Here is a 27549-nt window from a genome sequence, read left to right on the forward strand (position 1 = left end):
TAGGAGTGTGCCGCAGACTTCTTTTTCCTTCTTTAAAGAAGCACTCCAGTAAAATCCCTTTATTTCTATCCATGCCCCTCCACCTGGTTGTCACTATTTACTTTTATATTTCAAGAATTTCCCTGCAGTGCGGTCTCCTGTCTGCTCTGACCACACTCCATCTTGATTTTCCATAAGGTCCTGTGGGTGGTTTAGCCCCAAACTGACCTGCCAGGTTCCCTTTAAAGAGTATTATCATCAGAGGTAATTATGGCAAATCAAAAGGACTGTATAGGTGGAAGTTTAGGAACTGGAATCTGCACCTATCGTTGCCCTTCTCCCTACAGATAGTACTCTGAAGAGGACAACCTGTATGCATGTGCCTCTTTCCATTCTAGATTATGGGTGATGTGTATAGATAATCCAACAGGTTTGAGTTGGGTTTTACTAAATTTTGGGTTCGTATGAACCTGAAATTTTTTTGGGGGTGCCAAATGTGAGTCATTATTATATTTTGAGGTCTCTTCCATATAATAAGCAGAGGCCCCCTGCGGAACCTAGCCTTCGTGGGCTTCTTCAGTACTCGGTTCAAACGTCTAACCAAACTGGTTGGCAAACCTCATAAATATTCACAGAACAAACTTCATTCCCGTTGAAGCATGTCTGTCCTTGCTCCTGAGGTGTGTGACATAGAAACTACATGTCAGCATTGCCATCCAAGCACTTCTGCCTCCAGATGGTTGGAGACTAGAGATGAGCGAGTAGTATTCGATTGAATAGTAGTATTTAATCGAATACCTCCCATGCATAGTTGTACTTGATAAAACACAGTAAATGCAGGAAATATTTGATTCCCCTCCAATCTTCCCGGGCGCCTTGTTTTTAACACCAATATCTATGGAGGGGAGGTATTCGATCGAATATACTTGCTCATCTCTATTGGAGACCACATAGAATTATCAAGACCTTTCAAAAACAACCCTCACGCGATATGACGTGGAAGTTAGGTTGAGGGGGATATTGGGCATAAGTGTGCTCACCTAATGTTTTTGTAGAGTCAAGAAAAAACAAATTTTGTGTGGGGATTTTTTGCACATTAAAAACTTAACTTTTATTAATTACTATTAAAAGTTGTATATCAAAACAAAAGAAAACAAATAAATGTTCCTAAAAGCTGTGTGTGGTCTTATTTGTATTTGCAGAAGTTCCACCTCCCAGAATATACACAATTAGGTACTTAGTCCTCACTAAGCAATGCTCCTGACATTAGTTTTGCAGACAGGAACACTGAATTAGCTACTTGCTTTCTATTGCATATTCAGCTGGACTTATGAGGACTAATTTCCCAAATATCTCTCAACCGACTATAAATATTATTCTCGGGCTGGATAGCAAACAGTGTTGAACATTACTGACATATAGCCAATAGCCATTGAATCCACCCATTCACATGCACATATCGTTTGCTTCTGCCACATGAGCAATTAACTAGCCATGAAGGGGAGTGACATTGCTAGACTGAGGTGAAACTAATTCTCGGGCAGGGGATACTGCTTGTTTCTTTCTAGGATCGGCAGAAACCACACTTCCACACAAACACACACTAATAGAGTAGATAGGAGCCTGACGTGTTTCAACTAACTCATCTTAGTCAGTATCATCAGAGGCTAACTGTATTTAAGAACATGCCATTCGACACGGCGCTATTACGAGCTATATTTCATCATTTCTCAATAGCCCGGTCGGTCATAGTTTCTGACCGCCTTTTGTAGAGTAAAGTCTCTTATTCGGTTATTTAATACTGAAATAGAAAGGTTTATGCCATGGCTGGCACTGGGTTGGACAATACCCTGTACTTTACAGTGTTGCCTATGGACTTCCTCCACCTATGGTGAACCATATAATGCTCACTTTATACACTGAACATTGACTGTGCGCATGTAAGGTACAAGTTTAGAGTACCCTGACCATCAGGAGGACCATTGTGTGATAGGTGGCATACCCCTAACATTGGCCCCAGTCATTACCATCTATTTTCTGAAATGTTGTTAAGGACAATTGACCTTTGCCCATTGTTTACTACAATTGACTTTACAGCAGAAAGATTGTATTTTAGGGTCTGATGAAGACCACGTCAATATCATCATAATGTTCTGGTTAGTCCGAAACAGTGAAGCCAAGCTACTTCTTCGAAACTGAAATGTTCAAGGGCTATACCATAGTATAAAACAGGACTGTGGCATGTAAAAAAAAATATATACTCAGTGGAGCCATTATATTTCTTGTAGGATGGACATTTTACTAGATTTGTGAATCTTGAAAGCGGAGTGTCAATGTTTTCCACCATATTTTTGGTTCTCCAAGTTGTTTTTTCCCCAACAACGTTTGACCAGATTTTGTACAACGTAAATAAAATAAACCAGTGAAACCAAGATACTGTCTGCAGAGAATTTATTTGCATCTAGAGACAAAAAATACTACAAAGCTGACCCGATATTCACAAAACCAGCCCATATTTTATGAACATCTTTTGTAAATGTTTCACGTTCGATCCTTCTTTACTCTTCTGCCTTCTGTGAATTAAACAAAAGATACATTTTAGTAATTGGATTCACTTGGAAGAGATTTATTTTCTAAGGCTATGGAAGTTTTTAAGATTTATCTTTTTATTTTTGTAGCGTTCTATGAAATGTTAGTGTTTGGCAATTTATGTAAGCTTACACGATTTAGTATCAGGTCAAATAGAGATTTTAAGATGATTGATCTCACCTTGCCAATGTCACGGCTCTTGGCTCTTAGCTTGTTGACCTGAGATTCTGCAATGTCAGCACGTTCCTCAGCCTCCTCCAGCTCGTGCTGTGACTTCCTGAAACGAGCCAGATGGATATTGGCTTGTTCCTCCTACAAGAGAAACGTATTATTGAGGAGATGATGTCTCTACATACACTCATATTATTAAATTACTTAAAAGTACAGGTACTTACAGTCTCCTCTGCCTGTCTCTTGTAGGCTTTGACCTTCAGTTGCAATTTGTCCACTAAGTCCTGAAGCCTGAACACATTCTTCTTGTCTTCCTCAGTCTGTTAATAAAATTGAAGAAGTATGTTAGATAGGTTTGATGTAAGTGCATTCCTTGTATAAGGATCTCTTTTTATATTAAGTACCTGGTAGGTCAGTTCCTTGACTCTTCTCTCATACTTGCGGACACCCTTAATGGCGTCTGATCCTCTCTTCTGTTCAGCTTCAAGTTCATTCTCAAGTTCACGCACCTGGAAACCATGTCATGTTAAGAGTTTTCCCACACATTTAATCCTTTTCGAATGCTTTCGAAAGCAGCAATGATTTCTTACCCTGGACTCCAGTTTTTGGAGTTGTTTCTTGCCTCCCTTCATTGCCATCTGTTCAGCCTCATCAAGACGGTGCTGAAGGTCCTTCACTGTCTGTTCAAGGTTCTTCTTCATTCTCTCAAGGTGAGCGCTAGTGTCCTGTTCCTTCTTCAGCTCTTCAGCCATCATGGCAGCCTAGGATGATAATAAAAACCATTGGTGAACTCCACGCTAACTATGTCCTTCAGACATGTAATTTTTACTTATCCCTTATGAATTACTTAGAAGAACCATTACTTACATCTGTAATTGCCTTCTTGGCTTTATCATCTGCATTCCTTGATTCTTGGACTGCCTCTTCCACCTCGCTTTGAAGTTGAGATAAGTCAGATTCAAGCTTCTTCTTGGTGTTGATCAGGCTAGTGTTCTATACAATGAATAAAGGTAAAGTTAGTGAATGGATAATGGATGACAGGATGGACCACAAATGCTTAGAATTAAAATTCATTGCAACCTGGGAATGCAGGAGCTGAACGCGCTCAGTGACATCCAGAAGCTCTTGCTCAGCCACCTTGCGGCCACGCTCAGTTTGTTCCAGTGCTGACCTCATCTCTTCAATTTCTACTGTCATGAGGTTATTTCTCCTCTCTACAATAGCCAGTTGTTCCTTCAGGTCATCACTTCCTCTAATGGCATCATCCAGATGCAATTGGGCATCCTAAAGAGAAATAATTCAGTTCATTATCAAGTCTCATTATCATCACATCTCACCCTAAAATAATATATTCCTATGACCTACTTTCAGTTGTCCTTGTACATTCCTGAGTTGTTTCTGGGCCTCTGCAGCCTGGCGGTTGGCATGGCTCAATTGGATTTCCATTTCATTAAGATCTCCCTCCATCTTCTTCTTCAACCTCAGGGCATCATTCCTGCTCCTAACCTCAGAGTCCAGAGTGCTCTGCATGGATTCCAAGGCTCTCTGGCTGTTCCTCTTGATTTGCTCAATCTCTTCATCTTTCTCTGCAATCTTTCTGTCAATTTCAGATTTTATTTGGTTAAGTTCAAGTTGGACACGCAGGATCTTGGCCTCTTCATGTTCCAGGGATCCCTAGATGATACAGATTGTTAAGTCAGTAACATAAATGAGTCACATTATAAGATTGTCTCAGACACATGTTCTAGTCCACTTACCTCTGCTTCTTCCAGAGCTGATTGCAGGTCAGACTTCTCCTGCTCAACCTGTTTCTTTGACTTTTCAATTTCATGAATGCTCTTTCCAGACTCAGCAACTTGTTCAGTTAAGTCAGAGATCTCCTCTGGAAAGAGAACAAGGAGAAGAAGAAATGAGCTATAGAACATAATGTATATTTTGTGATTTTGATAAAATACAAAGTCTAAGATGTACTTTAACTAATGTGACTGGCCAAACAAGTAAAGAAAATGTTGCAAAAATCTTCAAGACTTTTTCATGTATAAAATATGGTGGAACTTACGTTGGAGGTTCTTATTTTCCCTTTTCAGTGTTTCAACTTGATCAAGTGCTTCCTCGTATGAGTTCTTTATCTTAAATACTTCTGTGCTAAGGGATCTTGATTCCTTCTGAGTGGCTTCAAGTTCAGCTTGAGCTTCCTCAAATTTCTGCTTCCATTCTGCCAGAACCTATATAATTCAAGATTATATTTTTACTACTACAAGAAGGCATTTATCTTAGCATTTTCTGACTTTTGCAAGTATTGCCTTAAACTTTTTGAAAATGTAATGTTGAAGTCCCAGCGACGTACCTTGTCAAAGTTTCTCTGCTTCTTATCAAGGGCAGCACAGGCTGAGTTTGATCTTTCTACATCTACCATGAGGTCTTCAACCTCTCCTTGAAGTCTTTGTTTAGTTTTCTCCAGAGAGGCACATTTGGAGTTGACGGCTTCAATTTGTTCCTCAGCTTCCTGGAGGCGCTGTGCAAGTTTTTTCCTGTTATGTAAGAAAATACAATGTAAAACCTAATTTCTAAACAGATGTCCTATCAACCTAGACCAATTCGATTGGAATTCAAGATCTGCTTATCATTTCAAGGTAACCTACTTGGCTTCTTCCAGCTCCTCTGTACGCTGGATGGCGTCTGTCTCATATTTTGTTCGCCACTGAGAGACTTCACCATTGGCTTTGGACAAAGCGCGTTGAAGTTCAGCCTTTGCTTCTTGCTCCTCTTCAAATTGTTCCCTTAGTAAGTCACAGTCATGGCGGGCAGACTGAAGTCCATGTGCAAGGGCGTTTTTGGCCTGTTGGTTAAACACATTTGCTAAGTGTGAGTCTTTTATAGCTAGTAAGTGTTGTTAAACCAAAATGCTTTGGTTATTATGTATGATGTGTTTCTACAAATCTTTTATACCTTAGTTTCTTCTTCTAGCTGTCGTTTCAGCTCTTCAATCTGTTGGGTGAAAGCCTGTTTTCCTCTGGAAAGCTGAGAAATTAAAGATTCTTTCTCCTCCAGTTGACGGCCATATTCCCCTGATTAATACAAGTAAAGTAAAGTCAACTTTCGACTCATAGATTGAGATTTGCATCATTTATGTTTCACAGAAAAACTTACCATTCTCTGTCAGGAGACGTGCTTTCTGGGTATTTAAGTCATTGAGTACCCTAAGATGCTCATCTTCCTTTGTCTTAACTTCACTGTATTGGTCCTCCAGTGTTCGGCACATTTTCTCCAAGTTTGCCTAAAATGTGAAGTGAAATTAATATATTTTTATGTTGAAGTTTGCAGTTGATGTCAAGTATGAGTAAATGTAGTGTGCTTACCTTGGCTTTGGAGACAGATTCCATGTTGCCGGCCAGGTCATCAATCTCCATCTTGAGTTCACTCTTTTCTTTTTCTAATTTCTGCTTGACCCTCTGAAGATTGTCGATTTGTTCTCCAAGCTCAGCTGTACTATCGGCATGCTTCTTACGGAGAGCGGCAGCAGTGGCTTCATGTTGTAAGGTGGCTTCTTCCAAGTCCCTTCGCATCTTCTGGAACTCAGCCTCACGCTTCTTGTTCAGCTCAATCTGAGCAGAGGTTGCACCACCGGCTTCTTCCAGGCGCTCACTGATCTCCTCAAGTTCTCTTGAGAGGTCGGCACGCTGCTTCTCAGCCTTGGCGCGAGCTGCACGTTCTGCTTCAATTTCTTCCTCCAGTTCCTCAATACGGGCCTATTGGTTCATGTCAGAAAAAAGTATTGCATGAAGAGATGGAACATATATTAACTTGGTTCATGTTCACTGAAAGATGGAGAAATTGTACCTGGAGCTCCTTAATCTTCTTTTGCAGCTGAGCTGCCAGGGCCTGTTCATCTTCAATCTTACTCTGGAACTGGCTGATCTCAAACTCCTTCCTGTTGTATAAAAGTAAGTAATAGATTGCATCAGTAAACGCATGCAGTAGAAAGGATATTAGCCCACCTGAGTCAAGCTGGTTGAAGATGGCAAGATTATACCATATGTGCAGAGCGGTTCTAATGCTGATGCTCTAAGGCCAGTTGTCTGTTTCACTCATGATCTTAATAAAGCACTAAACATATTATATAACCAAAGAAACCTTCTTACTTCTTAATTTTTTCATCCAGCTGTTGTCTGTCATTTTCTAAGTCCATTGTAGACTCTTGGGCCAACTTAAGGTCACCTTCCAGCTTCCTCTTGGCCCTCTCCAAGTCCATGCGAAGCTTCTTCTCTTGCTCAAGAGATCCCTCAAGCTAATATAATATGACATGTTAGTATTTGACTATTGCATCATTCTTATTTCTCTTATCTAAGCAATGTTCTTCAGTCCTATACGTACATCATCTACTTGTTGCTCCAACTTAGTCTTGGCCTTTGTCAGAGTATTGACTTTGTCCTCTTCAGCTTGAAGATCGTCCAAAGTTTGTTGATGGGCTTCCTGGAGCGCCTTCTTTTCCTTTGTAAGTTTGGCAATGCTTTCATCAAGGACTGCCATTTCTTCAGTAAGGTTTTTAACCTACATTGTAAAAAAAGATGTTATTCATAAAATTGCAAGTGTATGTACCTCCTAAAGGTAAGCCATATCTCTTGACACACTAATTTATCCATGGCCAAATTACCTTATTCTCAGTAGCGTGCTTCTCCTTCTCTACTTTGGCTAAGGTCAGCTCAAGATCATCAATGTCCTTTTTCAGTTCTGAGCACTCATCCTCCAGTTTCCTCTTCTTGGCTGTCAGTTCAGCGTTGGACTCTTCTTCATCTTCTAGCCTCTCATTAATCTCTTTGATTTTGGCTTCCAGTTGAATTTTGGCTTTGATGAGACCTTCACATCTTTCCTCGGCATCTGCCAAGCTCTCAACTTCCTGCAAAATACATTGGCAAAGCAAATTAAACTCTGCTCTTTCAGAACTCTTATATGTGGTCATTGTATAATGGATACCAATAGTGACTTACAGAGGCAACTGCGAGCTGCAGGTCATTTTTCTCCTGGAGAACGCTGACCATCTTCTCTTCCAGCTCTTTCCTCTTGGCTTCTGACTTAGCCAGAGCTTCCTTTGTTTTCTCAAACTCTTCTTTCATGTTGGCCATCTCTTTCTCAGACTCGGCACTCTTCAGGAGAGGCTTGATCTTGAAGTAAAGCTTCATCCATGGCCAAGTTTTGACATTCATGAAAGCACGGATGTTGTACTGGATGCAGAAGATGGACTCTCTGGAAACAAAGCATACTTATGTTAGAAAAATAGTCGCTAAAGCAGAAGTTATATGATAATAAGCCTAAACATGAAGCTACCTCCTCTCCATCATCTTCTTGAACTCAACTCTCATGAGGTATCCTCTGCAGATGGCCTGAGTACGGGTGATCAACTGTGCCAACTTCTCATCTCGCATCTCCTCAAGGGTACCCAACAGACCAGCTTTGAAGAAGACCTGCAAATAGAGCAAGTAGAGTTAAAGTATAGGTTTACATGGAATTTTCTAGAAACTGAAAAAGTAATAAAGAAAATAAAATACCTTGGTGTGTCCAAACTTGTACTGTGTGTGGTCAACATCGATGGATCCAAGAAGCTTCTCAGAAGCTTTCTTGCTGTCAATGAACTGACCCTCAGGGATAGCACTGGCATTCAGCACCTTGTAACTGTTTAAAGACAAGATACATTGGTTAATTGAAATTTAAGAACTAATTATACATGATAAAACCATCTCTAGATTTAACCCATACCGCTGTTTGAAGTCACCATAGAGGATTCTGCTGGGAAATCCTTTCCTGCAAATCCTGATGCCCTCAAGTACACCATTACACCTCAGCTGGTGCATGACCAAGTGATGATCCATAATACCTATAAAGACAAAATAACTTGTAGGTACCTAACCAGGAAGCGTTGGGTTATCACTAAAACCTAAACCTCCTTACCTGGAGTCTTGGTTTCATTGGGGATCAGACAACGCACAAAGTGAGGGTGAGTGCTTCTCAAGTTGCTCATCAGCTTGTTCAGATTTTCCTATAGATGTATGAAATGATATATATAAGAAAATCCACTATAACATACAGACACAGGTATACAATGAAGTGGGTTGAAGATATTTATATTTACCCTGAAAAGAGCAGATACAGTCTGGAAGGAGGAACCCTTCTTCTTACCACCCTTCTTTCCACCAGTGTCTGAATAATAGAGAATATTTTTCAGATATGTTTTCTATGTGTTTGTCTTATTAGATATTTTGCGGCTGAGCCAATACATTACCTGCTTCTGCACCAGCGTAGGCTGAATACAGGAAGGACAGCAGTTTCACGGATGACTTCTGGTAGAGCCCAATGACAGTCTCATTCAGTGGGTCCTTATTCTTGTCAAGCCAGCCAGAGATGTTGTAGTCCACAGTTCCAGCATAGTGGACCAGAGAGAAGTGAGCCTCGGCTTTGCCTTTGCCAGGTTTAGGTTTTTGGAAGTTGTTGGATTTGCCCAGATGTTGATCATACAACTTGTTTGTAAATGATGTATCTGTAGCCTTGGGGAACATGCACTCCTCTTCAAGGATGGAGAAGATGCCCATGGGCTGCATGACAAATAGGACTTTTTGTTAGAATGTAAATGACAAACATATAACTATTTATGCAATTAAAACATCTTGAGTGTGTTTAATTGTTGAAAGTGAGTAGGGTTTGTCAGTAAAGACAATGGGTGAGGCAGATTTTTATACCTTCTCAATAAGCTCAATGCAGGCGGCCAAGTCCATGCCAAAGTCAATGAACTCCCAGTCAATTCCTTCCTTCTTGTACTCCTCTTGTTCCAGCACAAACATGTGGTGGTTGAAGAACTGTTGCAGTTTCTCATTGGTGAAGTTGATGCAAAGTTGTTCCAAGCTGTTGAACTGATATGGAAATATTGGTCAATATTTGTTACAATTCGTGATACATTTATACAGAATGTCACGTGATGTTACGTTAGTATTCCAATAAGGAATAAGAGGTTCTCCTCTATAAAGGAGGGGGCTTTAGTAAAAACAAAAAAACAAAAGTGCACATGATGTTACATTACTTACATCAAAGATTTCAAAGCCGGCAATATCCAAGACACCGATGAAGTGCTGTCTTGGCTGCTTGGTGTCCAGCTGCTGGTTGATACGGATGACCATCCACAAGAACATCTTCTCAAAGACGGACTTGGCCAAGGCACCCACGGAGTTGTACACCTAAACAGAAATTATAAACATGTCAATTTTGGAAAAAATCTTCAAGTTGGGATCATTGTGCTTAAATCCTGGTAGTTACCTGCTGGACAGTTTGACCTTTGGTCACAAACTCATTTCCGACTTTGACTCTTGGGTAGCACAAAGCTTTCAGCAGATCAGCAGAGTTCAGACCCATCAGATAGGAAGCCTTGTCAGCCACTGAAAAACACATTTATGAATTTTTATTACATGCACAGCCAAAAAAGAACCAGCATTTCTCATTTCATGTCTGACTTTATATATTATCTATTATCTTACCTTCTGTGCCGTCGGGCTCGGCCTGCTCCTCTCTTTGCTTCTGCTTGAACTTCATGTTTCCGTAGTGCATTACAGCACCAGTCATTTTGTAGATACCTATCTTCTCATCTGGGTTGAAACCCAGAATATCAATGGCACTCTGTAAGTAAAAGGTGGAACAGGTTAGAAAGAACTCATATGTATCACAAGTGTATATCCCACTGTATTACTAGCATATCCTACTGTATTACTAGGATATCCCACTGTATTTCTAGGATATCCCACTGTATTACTAGGATATCCCACTGTATTACTAGGATATCCCACTGTATTACTAGGATATCCCACTGTATTACTAGCATGTCCTACTCTATTAGTAGGATATCCCACTTTATTACTAGGATATCCCACTGAATTACTAGGATATCCCACTGTATTACTAGAATATCCCACTGTATTACTAGCATGTCCTACTCTATTAGTAGGATATCCCATTGTATTACTAGAATATCCCACTGTATTACTAACATTAATGTTTGCTTATCTAAAAATGAAATGAACGTACATCTGTAGCCATCAACTCCTCTTGGTCATCAATGCTGGGCACTGTGATCTCACCCTGGCTGACAAACGGGAAGTCGTATGGGTTTGTTGTGATCAGTAACTGATCTGGAATTAAAAAACAAAATACATTATTTTTTTAATAAAATCTTACTACTCTACAAACCCACCGTAGGTGGCTAAAACACGTATTTAACTGTATAAAGCAACTAACCGATCAACTCTGGTTTCTTGTTGGACATGATCTGGTAGAAGATATGGTAGCTCCTTTCTGCAGACAGCTGGAATGTTACTCTGGATTTCTCCAATAGATCTGAAAAATGAGGATAAAAAAAATCTCGCTAAAAGTTTGATCTTACAAATAGAGAAATTGATATTTTCTAGAAATTTGCGCCAACTTACATGTTTCAATGTCAGCAGAAGACAGCTTTCCAGTGGTGCCAAAGTGGATTCTGATGAATTTACCCTGAAGGTTTTAATATGGAAGAAATGCTATTTTTGTTTGCCGATAAGTGAATATATTTGGTCTACATTACAATGATGAATGAAACTTACAAAACGGGAGGAGTTGTCATTTCTGACAGTCTTGGCATTACCAAAAGCCTCTAGCAGTGGGTTAGCCTGGATAATCTGATCTTCAAGATTTCCCTATACAAGTACAAGGATGAGACAAATGAGAGACATGTACGTCGGGAATCGGAACATAATCGGACCAGAAAGGAATTATTTCAATGGTATTAACGTTACAGAAGGTCAGATTACCTGGATTTTTCCAGCAGGTTGATCCTCTTTCTTCTTTGTGTCACCAATAGCTGCAATTGTTGCAAAGTACTGGATTACACGTTTCGTGTTCACAGTCTTCCCGGCTCCAGATTCTCCACTATGTATAGAAAATAGGAAAAACAGCATAAATATGCATTGATAGTAGTGCCATCTACCAAACACCTAACAGGACGGTTTAGTACCCAAATAATACCAATGGTACATACACATAGTATATACAGTGCCCAAATGCTCCCACCCGCAGTACCATAGGCTGTAAGCTAAGTAATGTACAGCCACGAAGGACCTTCAATAACTTGTCCAAACACTGCTATTCCTTCCAATTCCCCTATACACATGCACCTTAGATACAGCTTACGATGCATGTTTTGTCAGTGGTGAGAAGGGAGTGAGCTGTTGCCGGATATCTTTGGCATTGGTTTAGTTGCCCTAATAACAAAAGGATTGGGACTTGAAAATTAAGACACCCCATCCTTCTTACCCTAGGGAAGAGTCAGAAAGACCCCCATACACATAAGATAGTCAAATGGTGAAGATTAAAGGTTTTGATGGCTTTTCTATTATGGAAATGCGGGTCTATAGATGGCCCTAAAAAGGGTGGAGGACATAGGAAAATGACCCCATTTGTTCATGCCATAATTTGTCTCACTCCTTCATCTCTCCCAATTTCTGAAGAATGAACGTATACTGCCCTACAGGTTACTATAGCATTAGCTTTTCTATCAACTCCTATCTGTACATGATACAATTGTATATACTTAGGGTTGAGCGGTTCGTAAAAGATCGTATCCCGATCAGCGATCGAGCAAATTTCACGATCGGGATTGGCTGGAAAATGATCGGAAATTGCATTTTGAAAACTCAAGATTGGCTCAACCCTAAAAATGACTTTTCCCATAGAGAAGCATTGACTAGGGTTGAGCAATCGGGATCGGAAAAGATTGGAACCCGATCGGCGATCGAGCAAATTTCACGATCGGCTGGAAAATGATTGGAAATCTGATTTTAAAATCGATCCTGAAATCTCAAGATCTGCTCAACCCCATATATACTGTATTAATCCCTTGTGTCTGTTACTTACGTAATCAGGACGGACTGGTTCTCACGATCTGTTTAAAAATGACAAAATAATAATTTAATAAAAATATAATAAAAAGGATAAAACATAAAGTAATATGAAACTAAACTTTTATATGCACATTATTTTTTCCATTCCAATGTTAATAGATATTACAACTGTTTCTCTTACAGACGCCCTATCAATGGTTTACGTTAAAGTTCTGTTCACAATACACTTAATATTTTGTTGGGTTCCATCACTCTGTGTTATTTTTCCTGTTAGATATGACAATCTTCTGTCAAAGGTGTGAACAAGACCTAATATGCCCACTGCAGTCCCCAGAGTAACGACCTAAGGAAGGGGTGTAGGGTATAAAACCCTTAGAGCTATTGAACGTATGTGAGGCTCCTCATTACAAGCCTTCATGTTCATCCTACATCCTCAAAGGAATGAAGCGTCATCATGGTCTATTCCCCAAACTGAGAAGTAGCCAAGCAAGGGAGTGTTCAATAGATGCAGCTCTGCCCATTAGCTCTGCTGGAAGTAGTAAGATATCTAGTCATCTTTTTTGAGAACAATGTCCCTAAATTATACAATAACATCGAAGTCTTTTCTAAACATTTTTGGTGAAACGATTCTCTAAAAAATATTCATTTGTGTCTTTTTGGCCACTGTATCATTCCATTGTCTTCCTGTAATATTTAGTAGACATTACTCACCAGTCAACATGGACTGATAGGCGTTATCAGAGATGGAGAAGATGTGTGGTGGGGCCTCCTGACGCTTCTTGCCTCTGTAGGCAGCCACCACTTCGGGGTTGTACACAGGCAGCCACTTGTAGGGGTTGACTGTGGCACAAAACAGCCCAGAGTAGGTCTGAAGGAAGACCAACAGAATATAGTTAATATAGAATTTTGCAGAATTTGAAGAACAACAATAGCTGGAGACTCCATTCATCCAGTAAAGAAGTATCCAAGGCTTACGTAGATCATCCAGGCGGCATAACGCTCTTTGAGGTTATACAAGACAGATGGTTCATTCAAGTGGGTCATCATCGCCATGTCTTCAATCTTGTCGTACTTTGGAGGGTTCATGGGGAAGATTTCATCTTCCTTCACTGTTACAGTCTGCATAGAATAAAGAAACACGGTAAGTAATGACTCTTTATATTATTCTTGATGCGATCAGTTTGTAGAGAAAATTGTTATCACTGTTCTAAGGAACTTACGGTGTTGTCCTCCTTCTTTACAGTTACTTTTCCTCCTTCTCGGCTCTGAACAGTTCCCTTTACGTACAATACTTTTGGGTCGATGACAAAGACAGATGTTTTGGCATCAAATGGGCGATTTTGGGCCTCAATTCTTTCTTTCTCTGACTTTCGGAGGTATTGGGCTGCCTCCCCGAAAGCAGCCATCTCACCGTCACCCATGGCTGATGATTTTCTACATCGAAAAAATAGGAAAAAAGTTTACAAAATTTGTAAGAATTTTCTTACCTGAATCAGAAGCTATTGGGAATTTAGGATATCTTGGTACAACTACCACCTTTTATGATATTGGCCCACTTTAATTATTTATTTTATACCCGATTTTTAATGGAAATTGCTTGGGTTAGAAAGTGGCATCTAAGATTTAGCCAAATTGTGTACCCAACTGGGTGACATTTATGTCTTCTTCCAAATCAAAAAGGAATTAACTGATCACATTAACTGTGATCATTCTGTAAGTGTACAACTTATATCATAGGCAGAGGTTAGAAAGGATGGAAATTGGCGGCACAACTAAATGTAGTTAATTGCAAATGTTCTGGACTTTTAGGCCACTGCTTACTCCAATTTTATTGGCCTAGCATAAAATATTATTGATATATGGGGCCAAATGAGTTACTATTAAAAAGAAAGGTTTTAGTCTCAGACTATTACAGTCTGCATATGGTCAGTCCTACCTTTGAGTATCCTTCTACGATGGAAAAATTTGTTCAAAGGATATTTGCTGTGGAAAAAAAAAATAATAATTTGATTCCAATAATATTCTTGTAAATCTGTGTCCCTCCCGTTCTCCTCCAGGCCTTCTTTTGCCTAATGTCTAATCTATTTTACCATCACATATCATAGCACTGAAGAGACGCAGATGTTTTTTGTGTATGTAGAAACCCACATGCGAGTTAATAACAATCGCACCATCACGATCGGCAGCGATTTACAGTAGGTTGGTGGTGACTACTTTTATCTCAGAAGAGATGGGGCGAAACGCAACAAAATAGAGTCTCTATGGGCACGTATGATCCTGGTGCTGCTGTATGGTGCCTCTTCAAGGTCCCGTATTCTGTCCTAAAACTCCTTCTTGAACAAGATGCTTCCATAGGGTTGCATTCACATGAGTCCATAAGGTTGCGTTCAACATTAGAGAATCTATTCAGAGTCTATTTTTCCAGTACTTTGATGGGAAGAATAGCGCAACTTCCTGAGCTATTCTACACCACATGAGACCTTTCCATGCAAGATCCCTTTCATGGTTTCCGTTTTCAAAAGAAAACTATTAGTGTGAACACAGCCTAATATGGCATGGAGTTAAATTTTTATTCCACAGATTTTCTAAGAATCCATGAAAAGAAAAATTGTAAATAATATCCCCTTTTTTTATATATCTGAATTTATCAGTAACGTGATGTTGGACAGCCCATACAACACACGGCCTGGGAGCTGGACAGCTTACCTCTAGATGCAGAGCCTGGGAAGGATAAGTCCACCCCGATGCCCTAATACTTTTATACCCTGACTTGTGCTATGCCAGCATTATCACTCTCTATATTTGGAGCTTAATATCAATGGCTCTCAGCTGCAAATTTGTCGATGCTGTAATTTCACTTCTGTTGACCACTGTGCGATACAAGATACGACCGGTACCTGAAGGTTAACCATATGGTCGATCAATTTTTTTTTGTATATAGTATCATCTGGGATGTGTTTATAGTCAGCCTGCTCTCATTCCTAATATAGAACAGCGATCTCGATGTCACTACAACCAGGACTAAATTTCACGGATTTCTCAGTCAACTTTAATTTCAGATTAACTTCTGCTCGGGGCAGGATATCATTTACAGCTGAACACATGCCTTTGTGATGAAAAATTCTGCATGTTAACCATGTACTGAGGAGGAGGCTCAATGGAAAAGTATTAGATTTTTGTCGGGAAGTGATTCCAGGGTTCCTGAAATGTATTGGCCATCACTTCTTTCGGAGATCACTGATGGATTTTTTCAAAATTTTTGTATAAAATCATAAAATTTAATTTGTAGTAAAGTTTAGATGATAAAGTAAATTTTTTTGCCAATTGCTATAGACTCTAGTTGATATAGATGGATTATTTCAACAGTAAACATTTGTCAGGTAAAACTTATGATACTCTATCATCATCTAATAAGACATCAGTCATGATTAAAGTTATTGGCCAATTGCTCAATAAAAGTTATTTCATCAAAAAGAAAACTTTTCGTAAAATAATCTTCTCATAAAGATTGTCCATTTTTCACCTTCCTGAACATATATGACCAGTCGTAATGACCAAGATGGACTCAAATGTCTTTAGCTGCATTGCTAGAGCAATTGCTTACCCATCTAACATCAGGCTCCTTCTATCTAATGGGCATGACCATTCATAGAAGCTATAAGTGGAGTGGAGTTCTGCAAATTCCTGCTCCATGTCCACCGCAACACCTCCAGCACGGCTTGCAGAGCAGAGCTAGGCAGGCTCCCCCTATGGCTCACAATACAGAAGAGGGCACTAGTGTTCCAGGCGCACATTCAGGGCAGCAACCCCGACTCCTTCCACCACCAAGCATGGCTAAGCCACAAAGACCTGAACAAATCCGGCACCCCCCAACCAAACAACAGCCAACCACCAAACAAAAAAGACCAACAGATGATGACCAAGGCCCAAATAAAGGTGACCACAGAGGCAAACAGAGCAGTACATCGAAGAATGGAGAAACAAATTAAATAACTCCAATAAACTCACATTGTACCAATCCCTACAAAGGGACTACAACATGGCCAACTACCTGGAGAAAATACCCCACCCCAAACACAGACAAGCCCTGAGCCGGTACAGACTGAGCGCCCACAACCTAGAGATTGAAACGGGGAGACACAGGCAGACGTACAAGCCACGGGAAAACAGACTGTGCCAACACTGCGACCAAGGGTCCCTAGAAGACGGGGGTCAATTCCTACTACACTGCACCAAATACTCAGCTATGAGGGCCATCTACCACCAAAGACTCTCTGCCCACATCCCAGACTTCACATCTGCAGACGAGAAAAGGAAACTCTACATCCTACTGGGGTAAGAGGAGACCACTGTGGAGATCGCTGCCCAGTACGTGTCCAGCTGTCACCAAACAAGAGGAAGATTAAAGATTAAAGATTAAAATAGTCCTCAAGGACTATTAAACCCCCAACCCACCACCCAAAGACCTTTAAGCCCCCCATCGCCCGCCTACCCCACGCCCACCCATACTCACATGTCACAAACAAGAACCCAAGGCCACACGAACCCCCAACCCACACACCCCTCACCCACCCCCTTCCCCCACACCAACCATTCTTTGCTTTGGCAACACCAAACGTTTTTCTTCGGTCATGCTAATAAAGCACGTTTGTATTTTCTATGAGGCTGGCTAAATGTACTAGATGTGTAATAGTGAAAGTCACCAATTTTAACTTGACCAACCAACTATTTACTGTACATGGGGCCTCCTGATTCTCCCCTGATGGAAGGGGGAATAAGGAATGAACCTTTGGATTTCAGCTACCCGAACCACATGTTCTGAGGGGAGATAAGCTACTGCCAGATGATTCCATCCACAACTATCTCCTCTTTCCCAGTTTAGTGTTTTGCCAATAGATATTTATTGTTTATGGATGAATTTAGACTGGGAGTATATATTCTCTGATAGTAAGTTGAATCTTTCAGCCATTACTATAGCTAATTTTTTGTAAGAGGGGCCTGGGTTTGCATTTTGTATTGGTCTTCATGTCTTCATTAATTATGGATTATGTGTGCCTTTGAAAGGTCCATGGTTTGGAGTATGGAGCACTTGTTTTATGTATATGAAACATAGTCCTCTATGAAATAATAGACCGTCCTTATGTACATTTTTTGAGGTGCCCATACACAATAGAAGAATATTGGCTGGTCCCATTGATTTCAGCAGCAGTGGATGACATGACTAAGAAGTTGCCCCACCTCTCCCACCATGGCAGGTGTTGAGGAAAAGAATATTAGAAATTTAGAATTCAACATGTCAATCATGGAGTCTGAGGTGACCAAAGAAGACTATAGGTGACAAGAGTCTGGAACGGGACAGAGATTTCTAGAGAGGAAGAAACAGGTCTGGAGAAGACATAGGTATCTGGAGGGAACACATTAGTCTGGTGGACAAAGATGTCTAACAAAGGTTTATTTTCCTCTCCCTATTAAGAGCACATGGATTCTTGGCCAATCCTTGTCAGTCAGCAGATATCTAATGTGCATGCCCTTAGAAAAGTAGCCATCTCCTACCCAAACATAATCTTCATTGTACATCTACACCACTGAAGCAAACTGTGGAAAGTTTGTCCTGTCTTTATCTTGAGATGGTTTTTCAACCATAAAATTTCATAGGCTCCAACCACTTACATCTATCCACAACATAAAGCACAAATGACATACTAAAACCCAGCCAATTAATAGAAGCCTAGAACTTTGGATCAACCTCTGACCACCATTATATTGAGCGTTTCTATGAGGCCCACCATCACAGATGATTACACAATTCTAAGGAGTGGAAGCTCAAGCCATCAATGGTCAGCACTATGGACTTAGAATCTGGCCAACACCAATATACCGATACTTTTCACCCACTTTCCAAAAAGAGTGTATTTCCTAAACATACAGTCCTATGAAAAAGTTTGGGCACCCCTATTAATCTTAATCATTTTTTGTTCTAAATATTTTGGTGTTTGCAACAGCCATTTCAGTTTGATATATCTAATAACTGATGGACACAGTAATATTTCAGGATTGAAATGAGGTTTATTGTACTAACAGAAAATGTGCAATATGCATTAAACCAAAATTTGACTGGTGCAAAAGTATGGGCACCCTTATCATTTTATTGATTTGAATTCCCCTAACTACTTTTTACTGACTTACTGAAGCACAAAATTGGTTTTGTAACCTCAGTGAGCTTTGAACTTCATAGCCAGATGTATCCAATCATAAGAAAAGGTATTTAAGGTGGCCAATTGCAAGTTGATCTCCCATTTGAATCTCCTCTGAAGAGTGGCATCATGGGCTACTCAAAACAACTCTCAAATGATGTGAAAACAAAGATTGTTCAACATAGTTGTTCAGGGGAAGGATACAAAAAGTTGTCTCAGAGATTTAACCTGTCAGTTTCCACTGTGAGGAACATAGTAAGGAAATGGAAGACCACAGGGACAGTTCTTGTTAAGCCCAGAAGTGGCAGGCCAAGAAAAATATCAGAAAGGCAGAGAAGAAGAATGGTGAGAACAGTCAAGGACAATCCACAGACCACCTCCAAAGAGCTGCAGCATCATCTTGCTGCAGATGGTGTCACTGTGCATCGGTCAACTATACAGCGCACTTTGCACAAATAGAAGCTGTATGGGAGAGTGATGAGAAAGAAGCCGTTTCTGCACGTACGCCACAAATAGAGTTGCCTGAGGTATGAAAAAGCACATTTGGACAAGGCAGCTTCATTTTGGAAACAAAAATTGAGTTGTTTGGTTATAAAAAAAGGCGTTATGCATGGCGTCCAAAAAGAAACAGCATTCCAAGAAAAACACATGCTACCCACTGTAAAATTTGGTGGAGGTTCCATCATGCTTTGGGGCTGTGTGGCCAATGCCGGCATCGGGAATCTTGTTAAAGTTGAGGGTCGCATGGATTCCACTCAGTATCAGCAGATTCTTGAGAATAATGTTCAAGAATCAGTGACGAAGTTGAAGTTACGCTGGGGATGGATATTTCAGCAAGACAATGATCCAAAACACCACTCCAAATCCTCAGGCATTCATGCAGAGGAACAATTACAATGTTCTGGAATGGCCATCCCAGTCCCCAGACCTGAATATCATTGAACATCTGTGGGATGATTTGAAGCGGGCTGTCCATGCTCGGCGACCATCTAACTTAACTGAACTTGAATTGTTTGTCCAAAATACCTTTATCCAGGATCCAGGAACTGATTAAAAGCTACAGGAAGCGACTAGAGGCTGTTATCTTTGCAAAAGGAGGATGTACTAAATATTAATGTCACTTTTCTGTTAAGGTGCCCATACTTTTGCACCGGTCAAATTTTGGTTTAATGCATATTGCGCATTTTCTGTTAGTACAATAAACCTCATTTCAATCCTGAAATATTACTGTGTCCATCAGTTATTAGATATATCAAACTGAAATGGCTGTTGCAAATACCAAAATATTTAGAACTAAAAATGATTAAGATTAATAGGGGTGCCCAAACTTTTTCATAGGACTGTAGTTTGATAGAGTAATCCCAAAGGGTGACAGTGTTTTATTACCTGTGTGTGTGAGATATTGTCACCATGACTGATCATGAAACTTGTAAGGAAGAGTTGAATGTCTACCAGAGAGATGAGGAGGAGATTCATCAATACGTATCGACAAAGTGGTGCTCATGCCACAATCAATCTGAAAAAGACACATGACTTCCTGGACGTTGTAAATAATAACCAAAACTTATTAGATTTGATGTCTTTTAAGACTTTCCTAGTCCCTTTTTCAAGAAACCTTATGGAAACTTACACTCAAAGTAGGAGCAAAAAGTGTTTCAAATGTTTAGTAAATGTTGGTCATGCCATCTCCTCCAACATTTAGGCACAATTCTGATTAAATCTGATCTGTCTGGCTGAGTTTCTCCTGATACTATCTTCCATCTATTGTAATCATTCAGTTGTTATCGGATCCTGACCAAAATGGTGGTTTCAGCCTACGGAAATCTACTATCTGCCATTGTGTCAGATCCTCCATCATCGTGTCTTGGACGTTATGTTCCATAAATTACTACTAGACTTAATGTCTGCGGTGAATGTAGAGCATTTCTTAATATCAGAGGCCCATTGAAAGCTTTAAATGGTCCGTGGGATCTATTTTAATAGGGCTACAAAACCTGATATTCCCTCAGTTATATATAGCTGTCCATCACTATGTTTGTGGAGAGGCAGTGATCATGGCTCTGGAAATAAAGATTTCTCATTTTCTGCTATAGTCATAGTGTCTATGAGTTTCATCGGTGGCAATATGGTAAATTAGAAGTGTACTCAATGGGTTCCCACCAAATATACCACTACACATTAGATGGTTGACAGATCCCACCAAAATCAATGTATTCATCTAATATTCATGACCAGCTTAGGGTATGTTCAAAAAATCTAAAGCCATGAAAAAATTCCTGGAGACACAACTTTTCATCTGGTGAAATGATTGCGAAAACGGATACTCAATGCACCTCACTATGGTCAATTGGGTCTCGAGATTTATTGTCATCCATTGTTAGACAAATCCCTTTTAATGATTGATTCTTCTGTTTCTTTGAAGGAACGGAAATATGGATTAAAATAATGCAATAGTGAAAACACTCAACACTAGATGCACATGGGCAAGGTGCAAAAGGGCCATGAAAAACATCCATTTTTCACAGCCATTATTCACCGTGAGGTGCCCGTTTTCATGGATCCTCCTTATAATTTCAGTGTATTGAGGGATCCATAAAAATGGCTGAAATTAAGATGTGACCCATATTTTGGATTGTCAAAATAACGGTCATGGGACTAGTCCCCATTCATTGACAGTGTAAGCTCCGGTAAAAAAACAGACATCACACAATCAGTATCACTGTCATCTGAATGTAGCCTAAAGTCTGGTTCACATCTGCGTTGGTAATCCGTTCAGGGAAGTCTTCATGGGGACCACCCCGAACGGACTACCAAATGCATTGACAAGCAGTGTGCAGTAAAAGCACACAGACCCCATAGGCTATAATGGAGTCCGTGTGCTTTCCGCGCAGTCTCCGCATGAGTCACGCGGACAGGAAAGTAGATCATGAACTACTTTTGTGTCTGCATGTTCCGTGCGGAGTCTGTGCGGAAAGCACACGACCACATTATAGTCTATGAGGTCCATGTGTTTTCACTGCACACCGCTTGTCAATGCGTTCGGTAATCCGTTCGGGGTGGTCTCCATGCGCACTACCCCGAACGGATTACCAACACAGATATAAACCAGGCTTAAAAGTGAATTCACACTCTGTAGAACTGCAGTTTTTTAATTTTTTTTTTATTGCAGACACTGAAAATCTTCTGTCATTTACTGTACAAAACATGTGAAATACGGAGTTTCAAAAATCCGAGAAAAAAAATCTTCAATCTTAATAAGATAAAATCTACATTATATCTGCATGTGTTACATTTGCAATGGAAAAACTCTGAAGCCAAGATCTTTAGTCTTGAATACTGATCATCTAATAAAGGTCAAAAACACGTTTCCCTGAAGTTTTCTTTAGTCTCTATATCGTATGAAATCAAGATCACGGAGTTGTCAATCTGTTATATACTCTTATCCCAGCTCATTGCTTCTTTATTGCGGCCATTTTCATATCGTATTCCCTCTGCCACTTATCAGTTCCATATGGTTGAGCTGAGAGCAATGGCCTTGTGCAAAATTTTTGTGCTATGGCCTTCTAACCTCAAGAATGCTGGAGGACACCTCGCAAGAAGAATCATTCTTAAGATCTAATCAAGCTAAAGCCAATTATCGCCCTGTAAATCTATTTTTAATTTATGATAATCTGAAAATTTGTTGCGCAGTCTGACCTTGAGAACCCAACTTAAGGCATAACCATCAACAGCTCAGCTCCTCTAGGAAGGCGTCAACTCATCTGAAGTCGCTTGTGGTGGCTGAATACAGACTGTTCATAGAGGAAGATTTGGCCGTCTTAAGACACATTTTTCAAGCTAAAAAAGATCTTGGAAAACGAACCAATGGTCATGAATTAGCATTGTAGGATCAACAACGTAATGGACAGAATCTCCCACTCGTCAGGACCTCAACTGTGGTAGAGCGAAGCATATGATGGACTGGTATTGACTGATGAAGATCTGGACTGATTCCCTTTAGATTATTAGAGATATAGATGTTAGTACTTTGGAAGGATGGTCATGTCAACAGTTTTGGCAAGCTTATCTGGTGTCAATGGCACCTGTAAAGGAGAGGGATCCATTAGGCTGCACGTGAACAATTAGTTCTTGATGTTGATATGTTGGAAGTTGAAAAAACCCAAAGGTAAAGACTCAATGACAAAAGCCAAACTGTGATGTCTAGATACCAAGAGCTGATCATTTCCAAAAAGAGATTGTGGGGTGTTCCTGGTATGTCGTAGTTCGTAACTACTAAAAGTGGTCCAAGGAAGGACAACTGCTAAACCAATAATGGGACCATGAACCACCGACTTATGTATGCGTAGGGGGATGGCTCATCTATTCTGATCCATAAAAAGAGTTCTTCTAGTACAATTTAATGGAAAATATAGTGCCAAGTAGGATAGACCTCACCCAATAAAAGGAAAATCACAGCTTGACTGGTCATAGGTTGACCTGTGTCCACTGCTAAAATCACCAATAGAGATGTTAACATTGGAACTAGACTATGGAGTGATAAAAGGGGCGTAGGTGGCATGTATGTCACTAACCTGGAGAAGAGGTGGCACCATGATTCACTAAGGGAAGAAGGAAAACCGATAATGATAATCTGGGAAATGTTCTAATGGGAAACTGTGGTTCCCAGGAGTCACGTTGAGGTTACTGTGACAAGTACCACCTACTTCTTGTAGCTGAATAATACCCCAGTTACCCAGCAAAAATTGTTCGGAAATGACCGGAGGGGCATGACAAATCCAATTGAGAATATGTGGGTTTCATATTCTAAAAATGAAAAAAAAAAAAACACTAAAAAATCCATGGAGGTCTCACCTTGAAAAAGACTTTAGGAGTAAACATTGCTTTAGCAAACTTCTGAGATGTCAGGGTGATATGTCAGAAGTTTGGATCAGTGGTGGTTTGGGTGATGAGGCTCAATATAAGGTGGGGCAGAAGCTTGTGCTTCTCCAATCGATTTTCATCGACCTTCATCCATTGTACTGAGAAGCTGGAGACAGACTCGTAGACATCAATGAGCTTGTCTTCAGTGGTCGATCAAAACTGAAGGGTCCCATTGTTTTTAGAGATGGATAGGAGTCTCAAAAATCTGGCCATCCATTATTTATATATTAATGAGTCGTTCTTAAGAGTGATCAGTTGTAAAACCAAATCTTTAGCAGAATTCTTGGGAATTTGATCAGATTACAAGACTATATTTTTTGTCTGAAAATTTCCAAAAATTCCATCTTCGAGTTCAAAATACAAGTCCAATAGCAATGTATTGGGCCACTTTTGGCTACAAAGAGGTTAACAAGACAGTGAAGTGTCCGATCTGTAGGACGGGGAATATCTGTCTGAGCCTTGATCACCATCTAGTGGAATCTGCTATTAAACGCTGGATACCAAAAGGAAGGCAAGAATTCTCCATGGAAATGTTCTTACTCTTCTCGACTATGAGCTATATATCCTTGAGAACCTGATAGAAACTAAGGAATTTTCAATTATAATATCATCAAAAACATGATTTTTTTGTTTAAAAAAAAATATCAAAGATATTTCAGATTTTTAGTATTTGATTTTCTAAGTTATTAAGAAGGTAAGTGCTTGATCTAAAACGCCAAATTCTAAATAATGCTCCTAAAAATAATCTATAATTAGTATATATATAGAATAGTATATTTATGTGTCACACATGTAAAATATAAGAAAAAATATCCAAGTGATTCTGACTGTTCTGAATAACCTCCATTAATTCCATCATTGGTTTTTGAAGAATTTTTTTAAGCAAATTTTTGATATAATTTTAAAGGAATAAAATTAGCTAAATTTATAAAATCATAAATAATAAATTATATAAAATCATAAATGTATAATTTAAAATCAATAAATATAAATTTAAAATCGTAATTTTTTTTAGAATTGATGTGCCACTGTATCATCTCCATGTAAGGTTTTGTTTTTTAGTATTTTTGTGTTACTATTATGATGACTGTGTATTGGTCTCAGTATGTTCATTACATTACATTACATCCTATATGTAGACTGTTTAGACATTATTCATATCAGCTCCATAAAAATTTTTTTTAAAAAAATTAATGTCATTTTTCTATTTTTGAACAAAATCTCTAAAAATATTGCGGTGTTATATTGAGAAGTGATTTCCAGATTGTGTCTGTCCTGTAAGTCCTAGGATATATTCTGGGCGAGGGGCACGGGTACGGGGGGGAAAAATGTGACCCAGGAAAACCTGAGATGCTGCTGCTACAAAAATGACTTGTCCATATGTTCTTGTGAAAGTCGCGGCTCTCAATGGCCGACACCAATAAAATTACCCTTACATCAACACTTCTCCAGCTGGTTTTATTGCCTCCAATATCGATGACCAAATATAGGTTTCACTATAAGTGTAATTACAGATGAGGATGTGATGGGAGTATATAAGAGGTCTGGACGCAAAGTGTTAGCCCCCTTCATGGCCCCTCACTCCAGAGGTAAGACAGTACACCAGACGGCTCCTCACCAACAACTAGTATAATGGTATTGTAATAATCCCTAATAGTAACAGTAATGTGTGCTGATATCATCCATAATGGAGGTGGATTCTAGACTACCGGGGGATATCTGATATATGGCCATTCTTACTATTATATGATTTATGTTTATTATGTTGGGTTCTGGTTGGTGTTCACACATGGCTTTATGACTGGCTGATGTTTCTTGGTGTTCTCCTCCTGAGTATCTCCAGATGTACTGGAGGGGAGGGTATTGGTAATTATACAGTGAAAATTGCAGTTAATATGGTAAATTCACCCGGTATATGCAGAAGGTAAAGAGGGCACCGCCGGATGGACGTGATAGACCCTTATCTCTTATCATACACTGACACGATGTGCAGTGTTACCTGTATATCTGTATCTATACTATGTGCGGTGTTACCTATATAAACTATGTGCGATGTTACCTGTATACCTGTATATATGCTATGTGCGGTATTACCTGTATCTATACTATGTGCGGTGTTACCTGTATATATGCTATGTGCGGTGTTACCTGTGTATATACTATGTGCGGTGTTACCTGTATACATGTATATATACTATATGCGGTGTTACCTGTATTTATAATATGTGCGGTATTACCTGTATCTATACTATGTGCGGTGTTACCTGTATCTATACTATGTGCGGTGTTACCTGTGTATATACTATGTGCGGTGTTACCTGTATACATGTATATATACTATATGCGGTGTTACCTGTATCTATAATATGTGCAGTGTTACCTATATATATACTATATGCGGTGTTACCTGTATATATACTATGTGCGGTGTTACTTGTATATATACTATGTGCTGTGTTATGTGTATATATACTATATGCGGTGTTACCTGTATCTATAATATGTGCGGTGTTACCTATATATATACTATATGCGGTGTTACCTGTATATATACTATGTGCGGTGTTACTTGTATATATACTATGTGCTGTGTTACGTGTATATATACTATATGCGGTGTTACCTGTATCTATAATATGTGCGGTGTTACCTATGTATATATACTATATGCGGTGTTACCTGTGTATATACTATGTGCGGTGTTACCTATATATATATACTATATGCGGTGTTACCTGTATATATACTATGTGCAGTGTTACCTGTGTATAAACTATGTGCGGTGTTACCTGTATATATACTATGTGCAGTGTTACCTGTATATAAACTATGTGTAGTGTTACCTGTGTATATACCACTAGCCTGTACCTGCAACCTCATTGCATGTTCCTATATTCAGCAAACTGCTGCCGTTGATGATTTGTCTGCTGTGATGTTTTGGCAGCTCTCAAGCTGTCCTGCTGCTGAACTTGATCCTCGCCCCGTGCCTGTGATTGTTCTGGCATCTCAGCAGCTTGTTGGGACGCCATATAATGAGCATGTTGTTGGCATCAATGATCTGCCTGCTCTGGCGTTTTGGCTGCTCTAAGAGCCGCTTGACTCCTATCTTGCTCAATCCTCCTCAGCTCTGCTTGAGGGGAACTCTGTGACTTCTGGCTACCTTCATAGCTCTTTTTGGAAATTTTGCGACAAAATAGATTTTCTTTTTCCCAGAATGTTTAAAATTGGGAAACTGCCAATTTGGATTAAAGGAGTTTTCCTATCGAGTGTGTCAGCACTGCCTAGAACAGATCAGATATGCAAATATCCAAATGCTTGTACACAATGGACTCGGTGTTATCTGTGTGTTTACATAGAGAGATAACAGACCTGGCTTTATCAGCAAACTGAGATTAGTTTATTCTCCTGCTGCCAAGAGCAGTATAATATAGTATATGAACATAAATTCATAACAGTTGTGAAGCCATGTCATTTACCAGGATAAAAAGTAGCCGATGTGTTAATCGAGGTTACAAACTATCTATGTACCAAATTTCATCTAAATACGTTCAGCCATTTTTGTGTGATTGAATATCAAACACACAAACTTTCACATTCATAATATTAGTAGGATGTGCAGTGTTACTGTGTATATACTTTGTTCGGTGTTACCTGTATATATACTATGTGCAGAGTTACGGTGTATACACTTTGTTCTCTCTATATATATTTCTTGTATCTATCTATCTAACATCTATCTATCTTCTATCTATCTATCTATCTATCTATCTATCTATCTATCTATC

At 39.5% G+C, this 27549-nt stretch overlaps 1 protein-coding gene across 1 annotated transcript; it reads right to left on the reverse strand.

The window, feature by feature from the left end:
- Positions 1 to 2413: 2413 nt before the first annotated feature.
- Positions 2414 to 15401, reverse strand: LOC142210400 (myosin-4). The gene is made up of 41 exons (XM_075279508.1): positions 15357 to 15401; positions 14587 to 14633; positions 13871 to 14084; positions 13626 to 13769; positions 13362 to 13518; positions 12664 to 12691; positions 11562 to 11679; positions 11355 to 11447; positions 11202 to 11265; positions 11014 to 11112; positions 10804 to 10907; positions 10260 to 10398; positions 10042 to 10160; positions 9813 to 9962; positions 9471 to 9641; positions 9017 to 9326; positions 8867 to 8934; positions 8686 to 8773; positions 8494 to 8611; positions 8286 to 8409; positions 8065 to 8201; positions 7728 to 7983; positions 7394 to 7636; positions 7114 to 7290; positions 6882 to 7027; positions 6580 to 6670; positions 6099 to 6488; positions 5890 to 6016; positions 5689 to 5807; positions 5382 to 5578; positions 5087 to 5270; positions 4799 to 4964; positions 4497 to 4621; positions 4105 to 4413; positions 3820 to 4023; positions 3607 to 3732; positions 3330 to 3500; positions 3144 to 3248; positions 2964 to 3059; positions 2749 to 2880; positions 2414 to 2552 (listed from the first exon to the last, which is right to left on the reverse strand). Exons 3-41 carry the CDS (start codon positions 14069 to 14071, stop codon positions 2538 to 2540), a joined length of 5811 nt encoding a protein of 1936 aa, XP_075135609.1. The 5' UTR covers positions 14072 to 14084; positions 14587 to 14633; positions 15357 to 15401; the 3' UTR covers positions 2414 to 2537.
- Between the last annotated feature and the right edge of the window lie 12148 nt (positions 15402 to 27549).

The sequence above is a fragment of the Leptodactylus fuscus genome, chromosome 6 (genome assembly GCF_031893055.1).
Source record: "Leptodactylus fuscus isolate aLepFus1 chromosome 6, aLepFus1.hap2, whole genome shotgun sequence".
Lineage (NCBI taxonomy): Eukaryota > Metazoa > Chordata > Amphibia > Anura > Leptodactylidae > Leptodactylus > Leptodactylus fuscus.

Coding starts and splice junctions, on each gene's coding strand:
- LOC142210400 (XM_075279508.1), bottom strand. CDS start 14,071: ATGGGTGACGGTGAGATGGCTGCTTTCGGGGAGGCAGCCCAATACCTC. Junction 9,642..9,812: donor CCGGCTTTGAAATCTTTGAT/GTAAGTAATGTA, acceptor TTTCCATATCAG/TTCAACAGCTTGGAACAACT. Junction 5,579..5,688: donor AGCTAGAAGAAGAAACTAAG/GTATAAAAGATT, acceptor TTTAACCAACAG/GCCAAAAACGCCCTTGCACA.